The 25,168-nt window shown below is 41.8% G+C and overlaps 1 protein-coding gene and 1 long non-coding RNA gene across 51 annotated transcripts in view; both read right to left on the bottom strand.

The window, feature by feature from the left end:
• Positions 1 to 6,033: 6,033 nt before the first annotated feature.
• Positions 6,034 to 25,168, bottom strand: part of PPP2R2B (protein phosphatase 2 regulatory subunit Bbeta) — a 495,140-nt gene continuing 476,005 nt past the window's right edge. For 45 of the 50 annotated variants that reach the window (XM_063811554.1, XM_063811558.1, XM_063811568.1 and 42 more), the window contains 2 exons: positions 17,873 to 17,964; positions 14,378 to 15,100 (listed from right to left, as the gene is read on the bottom strand). In XM_063811554.1, the coding sequence (XP_063667624.1) occupies positions 14,821 to 15,100; positions 17,873 to 17,964 (372 nt within the window). In that variant the 3' untranslated portion in view covers positions 14,378 to 14,820. Of the gene's footprint in view, positions 15,101 to 17,872; positions 17,965 to 25,168 lie in introns of all 50 variants that reach the window. The other 5 variants (XM_001159683.6, XM_001159546.8, XM_001159725.7 and 2 more) reach the window with 1 other exon arrangement.
• Positions 15,927 to 17,098, bottom strand: LOC134810115 (uncharacterized). Its single transcript, XR_010157361.1, has 2 exons — positions 16,951 to 17,098; positions 15,927 to 16,214 (listed from the first exon to the last, which is right to left on the bottom strand). It is a non-coding gene; the product is annotated as an uncharacterized LOC134810115 (long non-coding RNA).

Genomic DNA, 25,168 nt, shown 5'->3' on the forward strand with positions numbered 1-25,168 from the left:
TTCTCATGTTTCATAGCACAATCATGCCTTCCCAACAGTCCCCCAAAGTCTTAACTTATTCCAGCATTAACTCAAAAGTCCAAGTCCTAAGTCTCATCTGAGATGAAACAAGTCCCTTCTGCCTATGAGCCTGTAAAATAAAAAATAAGTTAGTTACTTCCAAGATACAATGGGGTTACAGGCATTGGGTAAATGCCCCCATTCAAAAAGGGAGAAATTGGCTAAAATGAAGGGGCTACAGGCCCCATGCAAGTCTGAAATCCAGCAGGGCAGACATTAAATCTTAAAGCTTCAGAATAATCTCTTTTGACTCCGTGTCTCACATCCAGGCCACACTGATGCAAGGGGTGGGCTCCTAAGGCCTTGGGAAGTTCTGCCTCTGTTGCTCCACAGGGGAAAGCCCCCACTGCTGCTTTCTTGGGCTAGCATTGAGTGCCTGCAGCTTTTCCAGGCACATGGTGCAAGCTGTTGGTGGATTTACCATTCTGGGGTCTAGAAGACCATGGCCCTCTTCTCACAGCTCCACTAGGCAGTGCCCCAGTGGGGACTCTGTGTGGGGGCTCTGACCCCACATTTACCCTCTATACTTCCCTAGTAGAGGTACTCCATGAGGGCTCTGACCCTGTAGCAGACTTCTGCCTGGACATCCAGGCATTTCCATACATCCCCTGAAATCTAGGTGGAAGCTCCCAAACCTCAACTGTTGCCTTCTGCACACCTGCAGGCCCAAGACCACATAGAAGCCACCAAGGCTTGGGTCTTGCACCCTCTGAAGCAATGGTCAGAGGTGTACTTTGGCCCCATTTGCCATGGCTGGAGCTGGAGTGATGGGATGCAGGGCACCACATCCCAAGGCTGCACATAGCAGCAGGGCTGTGGGTCTGGCCGAGAAAACCATTTTTCCCTCCTAGGCCTCCAGGCCTGTGGTGGGAGGGCCTGCCGTGAAGGTCTCTGAAATGCCTTGGAAGCATTTTCCCTATTGTCTTGGATATTAACATTTGGCTCTTCTTTACACAAATTTATGCAGCCTTAAATTCCTCCCCAGAAAAAGGGTTTCTCTTTTCTGTTGCATGGTCAGGCTGCAAAATTTCCAAACTTTTATGCTCTGCTTTCCTTTTAAATATAAGTTCTATTTTCAGGTCATTTCTTTGTTTATGCAAATGGGCATAGGCTTTTAGAAGCATCCAGGCCACATCCTGAACACTTTGCTGTTTAGAAATGTCTTTTGCCAGATACCCTAAATAATCTCTCTCAAGTTCAAAATTCCACAGATCTCTAGAGCAGGGGCCCAATGCCACCATTCTTTTTGCTAAAGCATAGTAAGAGTGACCCTTACTTCAGTTACCAATAAGTTCCTCATCTCCATCTGAGATCACCTCAGCCTGGGCTTCACTGTCTGTGTCACAATCAGCATTTTGGTCACAGCCATTTAACAAGTCTCTAGGAAGTTCCAAACTCTTCCTCAACTTCCTGTTGTCTTCTGAGCCCTCCAAACTCTACTAACTCCTGCCCATTACCCAGTTCCAAAGTTGGTTCCACATTTTCAGGTATCTGTACAGCAGTGCCCCACTTCTCTGGTACGAATTTTCTGTATTAGTCTGTTATTACACTGCTACAAAGAACTACCTGAGACTGGTTAATTTATGAAGAAAAGAGGTTTAATTGACCCACAGTTCTGCAGGCTGTACAGAAAGCATGACTGGGAGGTGAAGGGGAAGCAGCATGTCTTACATGACCAGAGAATAAGGAAGAGAGAACAAAGGGGGAGGTATGCCACACTTTCAAATAACCAGATCTCCTGAGAACTCACTATCACAAGAACAGCAAGGGAGAAATTAGCTCCCATGATCCAATCACTTCCCACCAGGTCCCTCCCCAACATTGGGAATCACAATTCGACATGAGATTTGGTTGGCGACACACAGCAAACCATATCACCTGCAAAGCTTAAAATATTTACTATCTGACCCTTTATAAGAAGAATTTACCAACCTTTGCTCTAAACAACTGTGCCATATTGGATTCTACCATTCCTAGGCTTCATATGGTGGCAAGATGGCTGCAGCTGCTCCTACTCCTAATCCTTTTCTTTTCACCTTCATAAAGAACATATCTAGTTCCCCAATTCCTCAAATGAAGCCCTAGAATTGAGTCTTGCTTGCCCTGATTGGCCTGATTTAGGTCATCACTAAACTGCCCAGCCCCACTGCTCCATCCCTGAAACGAGGAATGAAGTCAGCTTCATTCATGGTATATGGCTGGAGGTCAAGAAAGAGTATTCCATCCTAAGATGACATCTAGAGAGTTTACTGTGGGAAAAACATCAGAATTCTGGGTAGTAAAAACAAATATTGATTGTATTAATAATGGCCTATTTAGTGCATTTGCTTATTTAATTACATGAATGTAAATATTTGATGTAAATGGAAAAATTGGATGGAAATATTTCAGTAATGTGCCCAGATAGCTATGCAGGAAGGCAACTTTTCTACCCCCATCTCTCATGAGAGGCCAGTTGCTAATTAGTGGCTATTCTTTCTAAGGATTGTCCCAAAAAGATCACTGAAAGTGGGAGAGTGAGGAAGAATTCTGAAAGGAGAGAAGTTAAACCTATCCCCAACTGCTAACTTGAGCACTGCTTCCCTTTCAGTCAAAGCTGCTGCAACCTTTGTAACTTTCCTTTATCCTGTCACGTATGCATTTCTTGGTTCCTTGCCTTGTCTAGCTGCAAATATGGCACTAACTTAGTATGTTTTTCATGACTCACAGTCGTCATAAATATACTGTCCTTGGTAGTGATGCAGTGAGGCGTTTCAGGGCTCATGACATGCATTTGGGGCTGTTTTCCCCAAAAATCCTAACTTATGTTGTTAGGGTGTTTGGTCCCTGTGTTAGCCTTTTAAATATCTTTTTATGAAGTATAATACACAAACAGAAAATCACAAAGAACAAATCTAGAACTTAATGAATTATCATAAAGGGAAAATCCTTTAAAATGGTAAATTTGTAGTGTGTCAGCCTCCCTGAAGCCCCTCTGAATCCCTCCACCTGGTCATTCTCCCTTCTTTCCCTTACAGACAACCATTGTCATTAATTCTAAAGTAACCACTTTCTTGCTTTTCTTTATAGTTTTACCACCTAAGTACCACCCTAAACACTATAGTCTTGTTTTGCACATTTGTGAATTTTATGTAATTGTAGTTGGAAAACATATATTCTTTGGTCTGATTTCTTTTTCTCAACCTCATATTTGTAAGATTCATAAGGTTGCTGTGAAAAATTATCATTCATTCCTTTTCATTGATAGCATTCCATTTTGTGGGAAGAACATATTGTTGTGTTCTACTATTGATGGTCATTTGTATTTTCTAATTTTAGCATTTGTGCATAGTGTTGCTATGAATTTCTCTCCTGGTGTACTATATGTGCATTTGTTGGATATTTACTTAGAAGTTGGTCATAAGGTATAACATAGGGTATTATATGTATTGCCATATGTTAATATTGATTGATTTCATTGATTTCTATATTACTGGATTATAGACTCTGAGTATCTAATATTACTAGGTAATAACAAAGAGTTTTCCAAAGTGTGCTGGGTTATAATCTTGCCACTAGTGTATGAGAGTTCCAGCTGTAATATGTCTTTGCCAACATTTGTTAGTGTCAATCCTTCTCATTTTTTATGTTCATTGATTCTTTTGAATATTGTCTTTTGTGAATTTCCTTCAAGTCCCATACCCACTTTTCTACCAGGTTTTTTTTTTTTGTAAATATGATTTGGAGAAACTATTTTTCAAAGGCAGAACTCTATTCTCTTATCTCCATCTCCATGATATCTGTTGCTAATGGTCCTTGTACCTGGATGCCTCCTCCTCTTTTGCTTTGGGTGGTCTCCTTCCCCTGTATCCTGGGGTCCTCTCCTCACTAACATATTCTGATTCTGTATTTTCCCTGGGTCATCCCCTCCATGAAGACCACTACACACTGATGACTAACTCTCCATCATATTTAGTGACATTCCAGCGATAGATCTTTTTATCTTGAGGCCTACTGGGGGATCTCTCTTCACCTCTCTGTTCCACTGGCTTCTCAAATCCAGTATGTCCAAAATTAGACTCTATCTTTTCCTCCCCCTTGAACCTACCACTGTTTCTTTATTCTCCGTCTCTGTTCATGCCTTTGTTTATCATCTTAGCTATCAATATAGGCATCCTCATCCACTTCTCTGTCTTAGCACTCATCAAATCACTCTCTAAGTTATATTGATTTTACTTCTTCAGTTTTTCCCTCATCCCTAGTTCAGACTCTTATAGTCTCTCTCCTGGACCACTTCAATAGCTTCCTAAGTAGGCTCCCTGCCTTCAATCTTGTCCACTACAAATGTATCATTTACACGGTTGCCAAAGTGATCTTCAAAAATGTGATTCCAACGATGTCAATTCTCTTATAATCTTCCAGCAGCACTCCACAGCCTGAGTGAAGTCTAAGCTCTCTAAATGTCCCTCTGCAATCTGGGCCCTGCTACCTCACTAGCACTTGAGACAGTCTTAGCCAAGAGTCTTTCCTTTCAGCAAAATCAAACTGCTTGTGCTACTCAGAAAGAGGTAGTGCTTCTTAACCATCGCTCATGTTTGTGCTCCCCGATTGGCCCCGGTCATCTTTGAAGGTCTAATTCACTTTCATCTTCAGGGGATTAGATGTTCTAACTCTATGTACCCATAATAACCTATGTATATTTCTGCTATTGCATACACCATGTTGTATTTAAGTCATCCTGTTGAGATGGCATTTGTATTAGATGTTATTCCTTAAGGACAGGGATTGTGCCTTGTTTGTATCTTACACTGTGACATATGATCAGGTATGGAATACTTGGTTGCTCAGGTGAAGGCAAAATAATATTTAATCTTGTGGGTAAATGATATTTAATGTGATAGATAAATGCAGTGAGCCCATTTGTGTAAACATGGATGTCAGTGAGGCTTGGTGTGAGGCACTTCCCCCAGGGCTACTTGCAGACCTGTCTTTGAATGGTACACCAGGCAAAAATGCTGAATGTTCCTGGGTAGGAATTAAAACTTCTTATCAAGGATGTCGACTCATTGATTTTAGGCACATGGAAAAATAAAGACAACAATAACAATGAAATAAAACTGATTTTAGAAGTTCAAAAGACCTGGTTTCTATCCTGGCCTTGGAATAATTCTTCATGTAACCTTGGGAAGTTGTCACCATCCTTCTGGTCACAAAAGTGCCTGAGTAAGTTGAAATGTCTCCAAAAGCAATAATGTTTAATTACTGCTCACCACCTGGACAGTTATGTAATAACGAGCATGTAAAAAAGGAAGTCGTTACAGTCTTATGTGGAGTCATATAACCTTATTATCAACAAAGCCAGTGGAGCCTTAATTTGTAAATGGATCCCCAATCCTGATGTAAAATACAATAAAAAAATTTACAATCTTTGCTTCCAGGTTGGGTCCTTATGCAGCTGGGAAGCATCCTCCATTTCTACAAGGATAATGAATTCCGAGATGATTCCCTGAGAGGAAAGAAGCCTGTTAGTGGGACACTGAGGCTGTGTGTGTGTGTGTGTGTGTGTGTGTGTGTGTGAGAGAGAGAGAGAGAGAGGTCACATTAGGAAGAATTTATTGAATGCTAGAGAACATGGAAAAGCTATAATTACTGTCCTTGGTGAAGCCTCCCCAGAGTTTCTCTTGGGACACAGTGGGATCCATTTGAGAATAATGGGGTTAATGAATCAACCCCGTGCTGGTCAAAGTGAAGAGCTTCTTTGAGTCATGATCCATTCCTGAAATGGTATTTCATTTTGTACTTTGAAAAAATCAGCTTTTTGAGCTGAACTTTCTTGTTCCATGATGGATACTTTCTCGGTTTCTATGATATTTGTCTGATCTTCAATGAATGTATTAATTCTCGAGTTTCAGCTGATTCTTTCATCAAGAAACATCACAAATTACCTCTATTAGTCTGTTCTTGCATTGCTATAAAGAAAAACCCGAGACTGGGTAATTTATAAAGGAATGAGGTTTAATTGGCCCACGGTTCCGCAGGCTGTACAGGAAGCATGGTGCTGGCATCTGCTCAGCTTCTGGAGAGGCCTCTGGATACTTACAATCATGGCAGAAGGCAAAGGGGGAGCCAGCATGTCTTACATGGCAGGAACAGGAGCAAGAGAGACAGAGGGGAGGTTCTTCACACCTTTAAACAACCAGATCTCGTGGGAACTTACTCATTATCACGAGAATAGCACCAAGAAGATGGTGCTAAACCATGCATGAGAAATCCACTTCCACGATCCAATCACCTCCCACCTGGCCCCACCTCAAACACTGGGGATTACAATTTGACATGAGATTATGGTGAGGACACAGATCCAAATCGTGTCAATATGTAATTAACCTTTCTGCCTTTTCAAAAATAATATGAAAAATAAGAACTATTGTCCTTCTTCTTGTCAGGGAGGAAATGAGGGGTTTAAATAAATGCACCATTGACCACCTTCTGCCTTTTTCCTGTTAGAGTCCAGCATAGACTGAAAGGCCATTCCACAGTATATTTCAGATCAGTTCTGTATTGTGGCTTGTATGTAATATGACTCACTTTACTTTCCTTTACGGAGAAATAGATTGTCTTTAATATGCAACTATGATTGTTTGCTGTTCTCTTTATATATTCAGGCTGAGTCTTCATAAGCCACCTGCATTTGGAGTTAAAAACCAATGGTCTAGATGAAATATGACTTTCAATTATGCCACAGTCAGAGAAGCTGAAATAAGAAAGCCACACTGGAGGAAGTCAAGTTTATCTTATTGGAGTGAATTGGGCATGTAGAATAAAATCCAGCATTCACTCAGCACACAGCCCCACTGACCCTATTGTTCATCCCCCTCCAATTTATTGTTGTGTTTCCCAGCTGCCCACAGAGCTTCCCCTGCAATATTGTGGACACCCAGGCAAATGAAAATGCCAATCTTCTCCCATCCCTGTCTTGCTGTATTAGGCATGTGCTCAGCTCTGAAAGATTTCTTTGGGGGTCTTGCCTTTTCCTAAGAACATCTAGGGGAAGGTTTGTCTCACCTCTTGTTTCCAAGTGGGAGGTTTGAGAATAATAGCTCTTGTCACTTCCCTTTGCCTTGTTATGGGGAATATTTAGTGCTCTAGCCTGGGTGTGGGGGCAATATCTTGGATGTGATAATGTTGCTCCCTGCATCAGTGAACATGGTATTGATTGTAAGCTGTCAACCTTTCTGCATGCTTTGCAGGGTCCCAGAAGGCTAACTACTGCAGGGAAGGTAATGCATCAGGCAGGGACACATATGCTCTATTAACTAACGCTGCAATCTAAGCTTGATCGCTTGCTTTTAACACATCTTGGCTCACTGGCTCCCAATTTTTTCTTAATTCCCTGACTCCTCTGAGCAGTCCTCTGATGCCCTGTTTGGATCTCCATATATCATTCAAACTCCCAATGGCATGCTGCTCATCTTATAAGCTTCCTGTGGGCAAGTGCTGTGCCTAACTTCCTTACACGTTTATTTGTTCATTCACTCAACAAAACTTTTGAGCACCTACTATGAGCCAGACAATGTTCTGTGCTCTGGGGATACAGGAGTGGCCTAAACAATGATGCGGTCCTCATGGAACTAAGGGTGGTTGAGAAAGCATCTCTGAGGAGGTGACATTTGAGCTGAGTTTATCAGTATATCCCCTGTGGCTGGACTATAAGTATTTGCGAAGTTTGGAAACCATATTTCCTCATTTGAGTGCCTCATAGCCTGGCTATTGGAGAAGCTCCTGATATGTGAACCACACTAAGTCCATGCATTATTATTTTTCAGATCATGCATTATTGCCCACTCACCTTACCATGTCTCCTTATTTCTCCTGGTCTGCCTTCCTACTTTTTACTAATCAGTCATACCAGAGTGTTGTGAATTCCATATATATATAGCATATGCTGTTTTGCCTCCACTGTCCTATCCTGATGTCTGGAATATGCTTTTCCTTTCTCTTCTCCTGGATAACTCACTCCCTTTATCTTTTGGATTTCACCTTGGGAATCACCTCCTCTGGGAAGCTTCTGGTCTGGATGAGTTGGTGCTCCTTTTTGTCCTCCTGGCACCCAGACACATCCATCATAGTGCATATGTTTTATAGGATTAGCAGAACTGTAGCAAGAAATGTGCACTGAATGCATATTTGTGGGCCAGGCATCCTTCTAAGAGCTTTGTGCATATTAAATCATGCAATCTTCACAGCAATTTTATGAGATAGATGTCGTTTTTATCCTTATCTCATAATGAGAAAATCGAGGCACAGAGAGGTTGTCATTTTTCTAGGTTGCTCAGCTTTTACATGGTGGAGCTCAGATTTTAACCCAGGCAGGCAGGCTGGCAGGTTCGGTATCCTGGGCTCTTGACATTCCACTGCCATCATTGCCTGTGAGTTTGTATGCACCTCCCGCTATCTGTGAGCTGTGTGAAGATGGAGCTGTCACTGCTGCTTCCACAGACCACCCTGGCATGGGCTTGGCAGGCAGTACACGAACAATCATTAACCATTTAGTAAATGAATGAATGAATGCATGAAATTCGCCCAACTGAGCAACCGTTTAGAGTTCCAAAATGTTGCTTTTCCTTTTACCAGTGAGGAAAGCCCCTGTTCCCTTCTACTCCAGCTTCCTGAGTCTTCCATGACTCCCACAAGTATGTATTACTCTGGCTGGAAGGGAGGGCATCCCTAGCCAACCAGAGCAAGAATCACAGCAATCATGGCTTGTTTCTACAACTTCTGGGTTTCTGTCAAATATGAGTTATGAAGAAGTGTCCTCTCCACTCTTTCTCAAACCAAATACAGCAGCCAAAATGATTGGAGTGGCAACTGAGAGGCCTTGAGATGGGCAAGCAGGAGCTGTTCAGTGGGCACTGTTCACCCAGGAAAACCCAGGTTGACTTTTTGGGGAATGAGCAGCAGGGGCGGGAAGGCTGGGAGTGGACTGGGATCTGTCTTGGCAGTGGCTAAGCCCCTTCTTCTGGCCTGACAGTGATCATTGCTTTGATTGCAGCTGAGGCAGGGATCAGCAGAGATGGCAGATCATGATGGTTCTGCCACCAGCAGTTTAACCAATGGGCCATGGAATATCTAAATTGGGGGACAGTTAATCAGTCATAATAAGGTCAAAGTCAGAAGTTGGAGACCTGTGAGCCACTGGACTTCACTCTCTGCTTTGATGACAGACCAAATTTGTATTCTTGGTCAGCTGTCAGGCAATATTTAGTCACAGAGAAATGGCGTGTTTGTGAGTATCCACGCTAGGGAAAATAATCAAGCCAAGGTAACTCTGCATTACCAATAACTGTAATGGAAGAAGTATAGGATCTGGAACAGGATAGATCTAGATAAAACTTCCTGCTACGTCATTTAACCCTTTTGAGTCTGTTTCTCGCTATAAAAATGGAATAATACATCTACCTATCAGGTGATAACAATGATTTAAAACAGTGCCTCTCCCAATGCCTGTCATTACAATAACTGCTCAGGAAATATTGGTTTCCTTTTATTCTTTCCGTCTACTTTACACTTAAATACAGTGCTTAAAATAAGGTTTAATAAATATTTGTTATTGGATGAACAAAAGGAAAAAGGGGTAGGCTAGTTCTAGTATGTCGAAAATGTGTTTCTAATGGAAGGAAACATTGGCTTTCTGTTTCCATGCCATATGGATTTTGCTTCATATTCTGGTATATGTTGGTCTACCTATTGGAAACACTGTATCATGCTTTGTTGAGCAAATTTAGTTAAAATTCTGCTTAGATGACACATTCTGAGAACCTTTTCTTATCACTCATTGATTAACTATTTCTTCCTCTGTATGACTTCTGCCCTTCATAGATATCTCATTGTAAAAATGTTTACAGTACGCAAATATGCACTTTCTCCTATGTGAGTGTCATCTCTTGGAGGGCAGGGGCCAGTGGTTTAAATATCTTAGTAACTCCAGCCCCTTGTCTAGAACCTGGCTGCCTGACACATACCAGGCAACCAATGAATCTTTAATTCATTGAGCTTATGGGTCATTACTGGGACTTGTTTTCTGATCAGTAACTTCCATCTACATGCATACACACACACACACACACACACACACACAATGTATGATGGGGATAGTGGATAAGAACTTTAACTAAAACTGCCTGGCTTTGTCACTTGTGAACTGTGTAAATTTGGTTGTCATTCATCTTTGTTTCTGTATCTATAAAATGAGAACAACAATAGTATCTGCATCTGGAGTTTTAGGGGTAAATAAGTCAATACATGTGAAATTTGTAGAACAAAGCCTGGCTTATAATAAGTGCTCAATAAATGTTAGCAACTATTGTATGTTAGAGCTGTATTTTAACAGCTCTGGCTTTAGAGTCAGATACCTTGAGTTGGAGTCCTGGTTCCATCTCTCTCTGGCTTTGTGCCCTTGGCTAGGTTGACAACTTGAGCCTATTTTCTCATTTGCAAAATGGAAATACTAATGCCACCATGGGGTCTGGGAGAGGAGATAATGAGATGAGGCATGGAAAGCAATAGTATATTACTCATCACTGTTGTTGCTATTATTATTTTATGGTGCTTTAAACCTATCAAAATAGTTGTAAGTAAATGGATTTCTTGTTCTCCCAATAACAATTCTCTGAGCTAGGATAGATGTCTTTCTGGCCATTTTACAGGTGATGACACTGACATAGGGACTGAGTGGGTAGCTTAAGTTCCTTGGTTACCAGGAGCAGGACCCACGTTTCCTGTCTCCCAGTCCTATCCTTTTTCCACTGACCAGGTTGGTTGCTCCCTTGGAAAGCAGTCCCTGAGAGTTGACTTAGAAGTTCAGGGGGAAGAGGTGGATGAAGGCATGTTGGATGCACAGTGAATCAGGTTGCAGTGTGAATGTTTCTCAGTGGTGTGTCTAGACTTCCCCCATCCAAAGACTAACCAGGCCTGACTCCATTTCACTTCCAAGATCAGATGAGATCGGGTGCATTCAGGGTGGTATGTCCAAAGACTGTGTCAGGGGATTTGTTTTGGAAGTGGGGTGGCATTATTAAAAACACACCAGCTTCATCCACACATTCATCACGGAAGAGGGAAAATTAGTAAGGGTTCCACCATTCAGGCTGTGGACTATAGTGTCATCCCTAAATCCTCATTATGAGGCCTACCAGGGCTTTCTTGAGCCCTGCAGGCAGCTAGCAAAGGGACTGAAAAAGAAATGAGGCCTGGGGTTGTCGGGGGAGGGAAACTTTAGGCAGTTGCTCTGTAGGCTTGAAGGGAGGGAAATTATGGCTTTTCAAGTCCTTAGAAATTGGGCATTTGAGGGTGTACCTTTTATTATAATGGACCCTAGAATGTTCAAAGGAAGTTTAGTGGAGATAGCTGACTTATTTCATTGGGCCACTGAGCTAGCAGAATTTTAGCTTCATCTTTGTTCCACCTTGCAATTGTTCCATCTTATATATGCTGGTTGCCTAATAGATGTTGATTTGGTTGAATTAATTACAAGATCAATGAGAGGTTTAAAAGTGCTTTTTTTTCGATGGAAGAGTTAAAGGCAGGAGCCAAACTTGAAGGAGTTAAGAAGCAACTTGATTCCCACTGCCCATCTGCCTATATATATCCCACTTCTTGATGCTGGCTAGTATCTTCCTTTTTGTTTTTTCTAACTAATCTCCCTCCTCCTGACAGAAGAGTACGAATGTCTACCAAAGTTCAGCTTTTTGCATTACTTGTTTTTAATGTCAGGAACTGAATGTTGCACAAGGATGGTTTTAGTAAAAGCCAAGGATGGCGTGGCTTCCGTTTTCCTTCATTCAACTGACACCCTCCAGTTGTAATCTGATGGCTCTTACCAAGCAGCAGGCCTTGTGGGGTAAAGTAGTACAGGGCCCTTAGAATCGAACCGACTGTTGCAAGGTAGCAAATCAGCCTTCAAGTAGTTTTTAGTGTCAGCAGGAAAACAGACTGACTTCTATGTGCCACTAACTAAGAAATATTGCCAGTACTGGGGCTGAAAGATCACACATATAAAATACCTAGTTCAGAACCTGGTAAAGAACAGTTAATTTGTGAAACATCGTGGTGGTTATTGCTCCCTGAGGCCTAATCTCTAGGGCTTTCCCCTCCTGTTCCTGTCCAGGAGTCTTGGGTGTTTGCTCTAATGCATCCTTTGCAGGGGATGGAGGAGAGGATGGCTGCCCTCTGCTCTTTCTTCTCTGGCAAACTCATCCTACTCTGGATCTCAGTTTGTACGTCTATATGCTAAGGGTGTTGGACTAGTGTAGGGGCTTTTATTTGGAGTTCACAGATAAACTGCAAAGGGGCCTATGAACTCCTTAAACCATGACAAAAATTATTCCTGTGTGTGTTATGGGCAGCCCTGCTGACCCTAATATGTGAAGAACCACCATCTTTGATGCCCCTAAGGGCATAAATCTTCTGTCATATCAGTTACTCAGGGTCCCAAAGTTTGATACACATGCTCCTGGTGGTTCACAAAATGATTTCAGGTGGTATGTGGGTGCATGTTTGTTACATTGATAATTATGTGATTAATGTTAGGGAAAAACCTAGCATATCAGAGTTGAAATTTCATGCATATTATTTCTTTGGAGGAGGCTAAGTCTTGCTTTTAAGAAAAGGTGACTTAAAAAAATGTTACATGAGTAATAGTACAAATGTGAGTTGATTCTTAAGTTTGAGATACAATGATTGGTCCCAACACCCGACCTGGTACAGACAGAGGAGCTGAGTCCGGAGAAGTGGAGAAAAGGCCATAAAGGAAGTTGGTGGTAAATGTAGGCCAATAACCCAGTGGCCTTCTGCAAAATCATCATTCTGTATGACTGGCAGAAGTTTCTGACTCTCTCATGTCTCCTCCGAGAACACTGTCCCAGTCAGGACAGAAATCTTGCCCAGAGAGTTTACACCTTAGCCACTTTACTTGAGATGCCTAAGGCGAGGCTTTCCTTGCAGGAAAAATGAGAAATACTGAGAAAGTCTCGTCTTTGTTCCCACGCTCCCTCAATTCTGAGACGTACTTTTTCACATTTTAATGTTCCTGAAATTGGGCTGCATCTAACAAGACTGCTTTTACCTAAGGTGACAGTTATTTCCTTGCCAAAAAGCTATTAGTAAATGGATAGTAGCTTGGAATTGAGATAAAATGATTCTTTCACTATTTTTTCCTCCTCCAAAGCAAATTACACTTGAAAATCAGGACTTCTAATACATCTGTAAACTGAAAGAAAATTTCCCTTTCATTGAAAAACTCTCATCTCAAACCATTTACCCTGCACTAAATGGAAGTTAGGAGAAATGAGTCATCAAGACAGATGTAGAGATATTAACCCAGACCCAGTTTTCTGGACTCCACCCATCTACTTTCCTAAGTTTATAAATCCTTTGCATGCATTTAGTGCCTTTCCTAGGGGTGTGCCACATAGAACCTTCTGGAAATGGCTTTCTAGAAGTTGTAAATCTGGATCCTCAACTGGGGAAAAGGATGAACCATCTTCCACAGCTTCAAGTGGACTTCATTCACTTCATGTCACAGCTGCTTGATTTCCCCACAGTTCATTTCTGTAGAAGACAGCCTTCTGGTCTGTTTTTCCAGATGGCGAGCTTGGGGTGAGTTAGAAGTGCCTGATTGGACTTCACAACTCAGCGTTTTTATTGGCTATTTTTGTTCTAGGTACAATGGAGGTTGATGGATTGTTACTTTTGGTTACCAAAACCAGGAGGAGGGGAGGGCGCTGCTTAGGAGAAACACCCAAAAAGAACAGACCAGCCTTTCTCAGGGACTCAGGGGTGGTGGCACTGCTTCCAACTTACTGCTTCATTTAGAACACCAGATAATAAGCACCCAGGACTCGGCCTTTAGAAGTCAATGGAATAAATAAGCTGGAAAAGGTTGAAGAGAAAAAAGCCAAGGAACATGTAAGTAGAGGATTATATGGAGCCATTTAAGAGCACAAAAAGCAAGAGTAACAAGGCAGCAGATGGAATTTGGCCCCGCCTGGCCCTGCCAAGCTCACTCTGGGAAGCACTGTGTCAAAAGTGCTCTCTTTCTGTCCCCTGAAGCATTCAAGTTCCCTAGCCAAATTCTCAGGCTGTTTCTATGGAGCTTACAAAAAAAGAGCATAGCAGGGTTGATGTGCCCTTTCCTTGTCATTCTGCATCCTCTTCTCAGCTTCATGCAATAAATCTCTGGCTTAAATGAAATTGTTCAAAGGAAAATGGAAAATGGAAAAAAAATGGTAGAGGGGCAGGAGATACTGACTAGTTCTGGTTTTTCACAAAACAAGAAGAATTTGTCTAAGAGTAAACGGTGTTTATTTTTTGTTGATTTTTTTCAATCAAATGGAATTGCTTAATTAAAAAAAACTTATCTCTTTTCTCCTTAAATACTACAGACAACCTCATTTTATCGCAGCAGACACCTAGGAACAAAACACTGGACCCACCAGAGAAAACTGGGCAATAAAAGCATCAGAAGTTCAAGTCAACTATGGAAGAATTACTGTTAGCTGGCAGCTTTCAATTCTAAACAGAAGTGTCCCAAACCTATTGGGTTTGACAAAAGTTTCTTAGAACTGGGGAGCTGGGAATGTTGGACTCCTTTTAATGCTATTCCAATCATTTCCTGCATAGGGAAATTAAAGTCAATGCATCCAATGAAGACCCAAAGAAACATTTAAAAACTTGTTTGACTAGTATTCAGTATGTGAGATTATTAAGTAATAACTTGTCCACCTAGTTAACCTTGTCCTGGAATATATATAGGTTATTTGTAGCCGCCACTGCTATAATATTTTCTGAAGGATGCCAAGCTGTATGCAAGATCTTTTTGCTAAAGTCCAGACTGTCGACACTGATCTCGTCTTTTCTCCGCTTGCCCCCCACACACACTTTTCGGGGTTTGAGGATAGCCCGGGGCTTGCTGTTTTCCCTCGAAGCCTCAAGGGTCACATCACGCTTGGTGTTTCTGTCGAACATCCTGAAGAAGTTGTTGTAGGAGCCTGTCATGATGACACTGCAAGGCAGAGAGCAAAGGGAGTGACCGAGTATTACGGAGAAAGGCAATGACATATCTTCATTGTCTTTTCTTTTTGGAGCAAATGATACCATGTTATGGCCAGCTTATGACACCATAGGTTTTATTAAAAACAAACAAAAACCAAAAAATGAGAACAGGCTCTGCAGTGTGATTATTGGCTTTTTGTTTTTTTGTGTTTTTTTTTTTTTGAATCACTGAAAGCAATAGGATTTTTGGCTGGGTTTGGAAATGAGGGATGGTGAGAACTCTCCTTGTAATTTGCTTTTGCTCAATAGATTCCTTTTGGTTCTTTGGCTCAGAAAAGGTGTCCAGTGGTTTTAATGATCCCAGTCCTACCTACCTCCCATCAGGAATGTGAGACTAGAATGAGGTTTGTCGAAGTAGACACACTTTTGAAAACAATAAGCAGTTGTACGTGTTTAAGGTTTGGCCACTGTCAACAGGGTTCCTGGGCCGTCTGGCCTCTAAGGCTTCATGGCATCAGTGCAGTGAGGGGAGAGATGCTAGTGGCATCGTGCACGAACCCGGGGCGTGACCTCTCCCCTGCCGAGAACTAGCTCTGAATTCGGCCTTTTTAGAAAACTTATCTACGAAATGGATGTCATCATGGTCTTATCTAGGAAACAAGTAAGGAAATTCAAATTTTAAAAGAATCTGGGATGGAGAAATAAAAAGATTTTATATGTTTTTTTTTTCCACACTTAATGGACAGATGGTTTCCACATTTTTATAAGAGTTATCCCCTCTTAGGCATAGTTGCAATCGATCAGGAGAGTGGCAAACACCCAATGTCTTCCAGAGGCAAGGTACTGAATGTTTAATGGTGACATTTCAGACACGGTGACAAGCTGAGGTGGGGAGGGAGAGATTCCTTGGGCCAGGGCAAGTACCCCAAGTGCCATCACATGGTGGTTCCCCTGGAGTGGGGGGCTCCTACTCATTTCTGGGTGGAGCTCTGACTGGCTCCTTAAGATGAGAGCAGGAACTCTCGTGTATTTCTCAAATGATTTGGGATGTGTAGAGAGGTGAAGGAAAAAGCTGACAAGATTGGGCCACAGCAAGGGGGATGTGTTTTTGGGCACGTTGTCACCTGTAACAGGTAAATTAAGCAAAGGTTAGATTTTGTTACTCTGGCTCATCAAACTGATACTGTGAACGGTGTCTGTGTACTCGAGTGGACTGTTATCACCTTGTCAGGCAGGGCGCTGAGGGCTTTGCCTCCATGATCTCGTTTCAACTTCTATTATCCCATAAAAGAGTTTTACAGAGAAGTAATTTGCTCAGTGTCACATTGCTAATTGGTGGTAAAGTCCACCCTCAAACCCACATATGGTTGACTCTGGGGCATAAGTATTCAGCCGGTTGGCCTCACTGCTTCCCATACTTTGACATTCTCTTGCCCACCATGACCCGACTCATTTTTAAACAAGTAAGAGATTATTTTCCAAAAAAAAAAAAAAAAAAAAAAGACTACCAACCTTATCTGAAAGAGAAATTAAATTTCCCAGTTGTGATGTTATAGAAAGAGTGTTGATCTTAGGATTCAAACTCTAAACTTGTTACTTTTGTCTCTACTACTTACTACTTTATGAGGTTGGGCAGATTACTTTATCTTGCTAAGCCTCAGTTTCCTTAACTGTAAAATGAGAACGATGGAAGCAATCTTGTTAGACTGTGGTTGGGATTAAATAAAATGATGTGTACGAATGTGTTTGGTATATAGTAGGTGCCTAATAAGTGTAATTTTTGAATCAAGGCTAAGATAGAGGAAAAATTTGAGCAATAATAACAGATATGTAAATAATAATATATGAATAAATAAATACCTATGAATAAATAATAAAATGAGAGGGCTGGCTTCTTTTCCCCATGGTGGATTTTGTTCTTATGTCACAGTTGCTTTGCTCTCTGTCCTATACCAACTGGTCAGTGTGACTTGGGTCCTTTGCCACGTGGAGACTCCTTCCAAGCCTGCTAAGGAGGGGATTCATTTTGGATCAGTGGCAAAGAAAGCCAAGAAACAGGTGGAGTGTGAGAGAGAGACAGTTCATATTCACTGAAAGCTTGAATGTCTGAATGTCTTGCCATGACAGAATTTCTATGCTTTCAAACACTATTATTGGTGCCACCTTCATCAAGGAACGAAATCAGCCCCTGGTAGCTTGCACTTAGTTCTCATGGAAATCAGAGAATCATTTGTATTTGTCAAACTAAAAATGAACTATTGGGAGGTATTATGAAGCACTGTTCAAATCAAAGGCCTTAAAATAGTAATAAATCACTTTGAGGGAATGTGATAAATGAGGTCGACTAGAATTCAGTTAATGAACCACCAGGGCCGTTGGCCAGGTCTCCACTAGCAGCTTCAAGGGATAATTTTTGATCTGGAAAGCCTACTTGGCAGTAATCTGAACTGTTCAGGCTGGAATTTGCTGGTGGATAAGTGATCTTCATTTAGGCATGTTGACCTAGTGCTGGAGGTGTCTTGTGTGAAAAAGATAGGACTTTCTTATTAACATTAAGGTGTTATCTGTGCCAGTTCAGAAACAGGATTCAAAGGCCTTACTACATCCTTCTCTTCTTTCCAGGCTTGACTTCAAGGGTTACTAGGGGCCCACATTATGCATTTCAGCCAGGTTTTGGGGCCCAATTTTGACCTCCCTTTGGCTGTACTCTACTTAGGATAAATTCTCTGAGCCTCTTCAAGACAATCTTTGGAAGGTTCTTCAGCCACAGAGCCTTTCTTACCTGTCTGACCCATTCCACACACACTCAAATTTATCAAAAATGCAGTCATTTTCATAGAGGGAACACAGCTTGCTGCGGAGGTAGTCATGAACCTGGAGAGGAAACATATCGAGAAGGTCAGTTATTATTTTAAACAGTAATTATTTCTGCAAACACCTCCTCTTCTGATGTGAGCTGTTAAATCTTTCATTGTACATGCTCTTTGAATCAGATGGCCTTGGATCTGAACCTAGGCTTGGCCCTTTTAGCTGTAGGACATTAGGATGGGTTGATGAGCTTCTCATGTAGATGATATGGATTAATCAAGCTTGCTTGTATAGAGAGTGGCATCCAGTAAGACTAAATAAGTGGTAGATTCTCATTTTCTAAGCTGATTTGCTCACAGGCATTAGAGATCACCATTCATGCAGTCTTTTATTCAACAAATATTTACTGAATACCTACTACGCACTTGAGATGCAGCAGTGAGCCAAATATCCTTGCAGTGCTTTTGACCCAGTGTCAGGTGACAGATTATATAACCAAGTAAATAAATAAGATGTTTAGATGGTGATAAAATCATAGAACAAAAGTGTATGGAAAAAGAGCCTGGGAGATCTTGTCGGGGGTGTATTATTTTATAGAGGGCAAGTAGTCAGGGCTTCACTGGATGAGGTAGCACTGGAGCAGAAGCCTGCAGGAGATGAATGAGCCACAGTGATGTCTGGGTTTGGGGTGAGGGGAAGGCTCTCCAAGCATAGGAAACAGCAAACACAAAGGCCTAGAGGCAGGAATCCTGGAGGGAGTGTGGTGGGAGAGTGGTGAGTAAGCAGCTGGGGGAGAGGATGATCAGTTTACATAGGCCCTTTATTCTGAGGAAGAAGAGACCTCACAGAAAGGATTGCTGAATCTGCTGTGTTGCAATGGATCCTAAGGGTGCAAAGGCAAAGGGAGGGAGACCAGTTATAACCTGAGTGATAGATTCTGGCCTGGACCAGGGCATGAGCAGTGATGGGGACTGGTCAGATTCTCCTTTTGTTTAGAGAAAGAGCAGATAGGACTTGGTTCAACTCTGAGGTGTGGAGAGAAAAACAGGAGTCAAAGATGACTCCCTGATCTTTCTCCTGAGCAAGTGGAAGGAGTAGGTACCATGTTCACTTTTGGGTACAATGGTTTAGAGATGTCTACATGTGGAGCTGTCGAGTAGACTCTGAGGTGAAAGGTGCTGTCCTGGAGTAGGTGGCGATTCTTTCCTGGTTTCTCTTTTCCAGTGAAAGCAGCCAGCATGGTTATCAACTAAGAGTGAGCAGGAGAGAGAAAGGGTTGAGAAACAGTGTCAGATTTCTGGAAGGCACCAGGGGACACTTGACGTTGTTGGACATGTATGTCAAATAAGGCTGATCAAGCACAGTTGAATATTTTTCTCCAGCTACATTCAGCAACTCAGCTGTAGATGCCAAATAGACGAACAAGGTTCAGAGAGTAGTAGCCTGGGTTCTCTGTTTTGAAGGTAATCCTTCCTGAACCCACTAGCACAGAGTGGCAATAATAACGGGCATACCCAATATGCTGGCTTGTCATTATTAGCCAGGTGCTTTATCTGTCAAAACCTCATTTCATCTCTAAAGCCATCTTATGATGTAGGTACTTTCATTCTCTTTACTTTAATGGAGCATGAAGCACAGAGATATGACATCATTTGTCCAAGATCACACACAAAAAGTGACAGAAGGGGAGGGAACTGAGCCCCGGTATCAGGCTCTGGAGTGCACACTCTGAGCTGCACTAGCAACCTGCCTCCAGCTTGCTCTGGTGGGTCCTCAGTCCTTGACAGGAGCTGTGATAATGAACTCAAGTGAGGCTGAGAGAGAAGGAGATAGAACTGGGTGAAAGCAGAGGGAGGCTACCAAGGGCATTGGTGTTTAAGTTAAGAGTGATGATTCGATCTCTTTTTTCCTGCAACTGCGGCTCTTTCTCTTCCTTCGACTCCAACAGTTCTGCTGGATGCAGAGCTTCAGGCTCTTAGTCTGGGGCAAAGGAACGAGGTCAGGTTCAGTGTTGGCAAAGGAACGAGGTCAGGCTCATCCTATGTTCCATTAGATGTTCTGGGTATTTGAAAAGCTCTGAGTTATTTGGACAGAGGAAGTTATTTCTAATTCTGCAAATTAATTTTCCCCCACCTTTACTCTCTCACTTCCAAACAGTTCCAGGCCTTGTCAGGGTAACAGCTTCAGTGCTTTGGTGACAAGGGAATACCCCTACAGCAGTGCTCTTGGCATTGTTAGGTGCATTTGGGGGCTGCAAGGGTGAGGCTGTGTCCTGCCCTTACAGAGGCATCTCTGCTATAAACTAACTCATTCACCTTCCCTAGGGGGCACAGCAGTAAAGGTATATAAACTGGGCAGTGGCAAGCTTTTTAAGGTCTAGTTCCATTTGCCCACTTTGTGATGAACCTTTCCTCATCTGTCACCATTCACCTTTGGCATTTTGTCTTATTACTCACCTGTAGTGTTTCTATAAGTGTCAAAACATGTGTGCTTTGGAAGTCACGCCCATTAGCAGGAATGACATTGCTGAGAACTCTGTAAATAATTCTTGAAAGATAGAAGTTGGGATAGACTCAAGGGAAAACCTAGTCTGAACCATTATTTCTCCACCATACCTAAGGTCTGGGTAGCTCCTATCTGCCTCTAATTGACAGCATTTAAAGAAAAAGAATGTCTACTATGAAGGTATGCTGTATTTATGTTTTGTTGCATAGAAAAAAAAGTCTTCTTAGGCAAACCAGAGGGACCTTTTTCTACTAGAGGAAAGAATAAAGCGAGATGTATACATGAGCAACCTCTAGAGCTTGGAGCAAGAGAGAACTTAAAACTCATCCTATTTGATGTTCTTTCTTCATGTTCCTAATATGACTTTTCTATGATCCTATTAATTTGTGCATGGGATTTTTGATGCCAGACTGAGTGTCCCAATACAGTGTTTCTCATATTTATTTGTGGGAGTCCAGTGTCATAGAGTTAGTGGACCGCTATGAGGCAAACAAAGAGCCAACTCTATTGGTCCGTTCTTATATTTCAAGTGTTGACAAACTTTTTCTCCAAAGGGCCGGATAGTAAATATTTTAAGCTCTGTGGGCCGTATGGTCTCTGTGACAGCTACTCAACTCTGCCATTGTGCATGGAAGCAGCCATAGAAGATATGTAAATGACTGTACATGGCTGTGTCTTAATAAAATTTACCTACAAAGACAAATAGGGGGCTGGTTTGGAACACACGTTGCAGTCTGCCAACCCTTGTTCTATGGAAAAACTTGAAAATAGCTAATCATACTTAAGTCTGCAGCCTTTTATTCATGGAAATGTGATTGAGATCTGTGAATGCATGTATGAAAATGTATAATAGTAGCATTACCTGTCTCCTTGCCCAGGGCAGGCATTATTAACTGATCTTTCATTAACTAATTTCTTTCCCACTGGACCTCACAACCTATTAACTAAATTCTTTCCCACTGGACCTCACAATCTATCATGGTGTTCTGGAGGCTCACTGAATCAGAGTTTGTTTACCATCATCTTTAAATTACTTCACGTAAAAGCTAGCTGGCTGTGTTCTAAAACTAGCTTTGTCCTAAATCTACTCTTCCTAGTTAAGGCTCCCCAGCAGCCACACGCGGGTCCTAGTTCCCACTGCCCTTTCTTTTGCATTAAGGATTCGAATCCTATAAGGTTTGTCTTATGCAGCTGGAAGAGGACACTGAAGTGACTCTAGTCCTGGGCTAAAGATGAAGGGCTGCAAATGAAAGCTTGGGGGCAAGTGATGTGGAGCCAAGCCCTGAAGTCGAGGTAGGATTCAGGAGACAGGAACACTAAATAACAGGGAGTACGATGGACCACAGGGGAAACAAAGCTATCTCCACTACATATATGGCTGTGAATTCTGGCTTCCAAACCTTTCTCCAGCACCTGCTGGAACACAGAGTCATCAAAGTCTTCAACCTCCTCTCTGAACCTTTCCTTCTTCTTCCTCTGACTGGAATTTGGATCTCCTCTGAAGACACTCAAGTGGTAGCTAGAATTTTGCTGTCACTCCACATGCCAGTGTTGGGTAGCTGGGCTCCTTGTTGCTCCAGACAACTATTCCTATTTAAAGTCTTCAACTCCTTTGAAGTCATGCCATCAAACTAAGCTTCCTGCTACCTGTCCTCCTTTCAGCCATCAAAAGTTCTGAGTCCCTAATCCTCATCCCTTGAAGCAAGTTTGTATCTCTGTCTCTCTTCCATTACTATTCCTGCCACTATTTTTAGTTATTCAGGCACTCTAGTCTCTCTCTTACGTGGTCTCGTCTATTCAATGTGTTTTGTCCTTTGCTTCCTTGGTCATATTATGAACCTTGTCATTGCTATCCCTGTTGCTGTTGTTACCTCCTGTCTTTTTAGTTCACTCCTTCTAGTATGTTGATTCTATCAATTCTTAAAATTCATTATTTCCCCTTTTCCCCACCTTCGATTCAGCAGTACATCGTTACAATCAATCACTCCTTTAGCATATATATTCGACAAGCTTGCCTTTCTTGCTCTCTCTTTCCATTGTACTCATTTGGCAAAACTCCATCACTGGTTAAATCTTACTTTCTACCCTTTGTTTACCTGTACCAAGCAGGTGAATGTGGCTGGGAAGAAACATAAAATCATACAGGTTAATTTCTCTTTAAAGCAATTATATACATTTCAAGTGGATCCCTGAGCAACCCTACCACCCCACAACATTTCTCTTAGATGAGTACTTTACCACTTTTCTTCCTTCCCATTCAGCTAATGACCTTACTGCTTATTTTACTAAAGAAAACACCTACATGTTCCCATCACAAAATTCACAAACCTACTTCATCTATATAAGAAAACTACTCTCCTTCCTTTGATAGATGAATTATCTATGCATCTTACCATCTACAGCCAATTCTGCAATGGACTCCATCCCCTCTGGCTTCCCCCAAGGGCTTTGCTCCTTCAGCGGTCTCTCTCTAATGGTCTGTCTCTCTAGCGGCTTATTCCTATCAGCAGAAAACATGCTGTAATAACTTCCTTCAGCCAGAATCCCATTTCAGCTACCCTTCCATTTCTCTGTTCTCCTTCAGAGTAAACTTGTTGAAACAGTTGTCTGTCCTCATAATGTTCCCATCTTCAGTTTCTTGAACTCACTGCAATTGGACATTTATTCACACTGCTCTACTACTGTTCATCTGTCATTCAGGTTACTGATAATCTCCACTTACTAAATCCAAGTTCGTAGTCTTCTGTACTTGATTCAGCAAAGCATTTGGCAGTTGATGACTTCTTTTTCCTTAAGACAGTTTCTCTATTTGGCTTCCTAGTCACTCCTCTCATCTCACTGGCTAGTTTCCCCAAATCTCTCTTGCCAAATCCTCTTCCTATTCTCAACTAGGTCATATTTTCTGACCTCTTCTTTAATTATACTAATTGTCTAGAAGATCTCATCCAGTCCTATGGCTTTAAATACCCTCTACATACTTGTGAGTGTCAGATTTATATCTTGAAGCTAAATATATCCAGACTCACATTGAAGTGTCTACCTGCTGTGTCTGTTTGGATGTTTAATTGGCTTAACAGAGCCAAAACCAAACTTTCGATTTTCTCATCTAAATAACTTGGCAACTCTACTTTTCTAATTGCTCAGGACAAAAATTTTGGAGTAATCCTTGGTGCTTCTTTCTTTTCCTGTTATATCCCACATCAAATTTGTCCTCAAGCCTTATTGCTTTTACCTTGGAGATACATCAAGAATCTGGCTACCTTCATTGCTAATACACTCATCTAAGCTACTATTGCTGCTTGCCAAAATGTTATAACTATTCTCCTATCTCTTCCAATGTCCCTCCCACAGTTTCTCCTCCCAGCACAACCAGAATGTTCATTTAAAAATGTCAGTGATGAAAATGATCTGGAATTAGATAATGGTGGTTTGTGAGTAAACTAAGATCATTGAATTGTGCACTTTGAAAGGCTGATTATTATGTACATTATATCTCAAGGAAAAAATGTAAGTCAAATCCTTCTGTCTAGAATCCCCCACTTCTTTTTATCTAACCCCAAATCGCTTAAAATAGGGTTAGTTTATCTCCAGCACTTGATCTTTGCTTTCATTATACTCTTGCTTGGACCTGGATTTTGCTTCTTTAAGTCCTCTTTACTTCAAAGTCTGGTCTTCCTCTTTCAACAAAACCACCCTATACAATGCCTTTTCCTTTGTTTCCTTGCATTTACACCATCCACCCAACACTTAAATCCAAAACTTCCACACAGTCTTCTTGATTCCCTCTCCCTGCACATTTGATCAGTAAGCAAACCTCACTGACTTTTCATCCTACCCATCCTTCCATCTGCACGCTACCATCACTAGACCAAATTGCCATCATCTCCTTTTATCTAAATTGTCTGTTTGGCAAACTGCAAAGTGAAACACACAGTAAAAAGTAAAACTCACAATGTTATTTCCTGGTGTAAAACTTTAATGGTCCTCCATTGTACCCAGTCCACAGGCAAAACAGCCTACTGTGTATTACCAGGGCCTAGTGATCAGCCCCTTGCCTCTATCTCCAGGCTCATCCTTCTGCCTTTGTGATTCATATTCAAGGTGTAAGCACCCTGAACACACCTCATTTCTCTTGACACCAGGCCTTTGAACACATTGTGTTTTTAATTATTACACTGTAGTTCTGAGATACATGTGCAGAACATGCAGGTTTGTTACATAGGTATACATGTGCCATGGTGGTTTGCTGCACCCATCAACCCGTCATCTACATTAGGTATTTCTCCTAATGCTAGTCCTCCCTGAGCCCCCCACCCTCTGACAGGCCCCGGTGTATGATGTTCCCCTTCCTGCGTCCGTGTGAACACGCTATTTTAAGAGCATGCATTTCCTGACTAGTTCATGGCAGTTAAGATTCAGTTTAAGGGTCACTTCTTTGGGAAAACCTTTCTCACCTGGCTGGACCATCTCTTGCAGAGATGCACACTCAATTCCTTGTTCATCATCTGACTTTTCCACCAGATGGTAAGCTGCATGAGAGCAGGACCATTTGTTTACCTCTATAGTATCCATTCCACATGAAGTGCTCTGTCCATATCAATTAAATTGAATTCTAGCCTCTCCACATGCACCTTTATCTTAAATCCTGTGGCACTTATAGCCTGTACCATTTTACTGAATGTATCACCATGCACTGCCTTCCATTTTGCTGCACTGTAAACCTTTGGAAGCAGGGGCTGACTTAAAAGCTCATGAAGGGAATGTT

Source organism: Pan troglodytes, chromosome 4, assembly GCF_028858775.2.
Source record: "Pan troglodytes isolate AG18354 chromosome 4, NHGRI_mPanTro3-v2.0_pri, whole genome shotgun sequence".
In the NCBI taxonomy this organism is placed as follows: Eukaryota; Metazoa; Chordata; class Mammalia; order Primates; family Hominidae; genus Pan; species Pan troglodytes.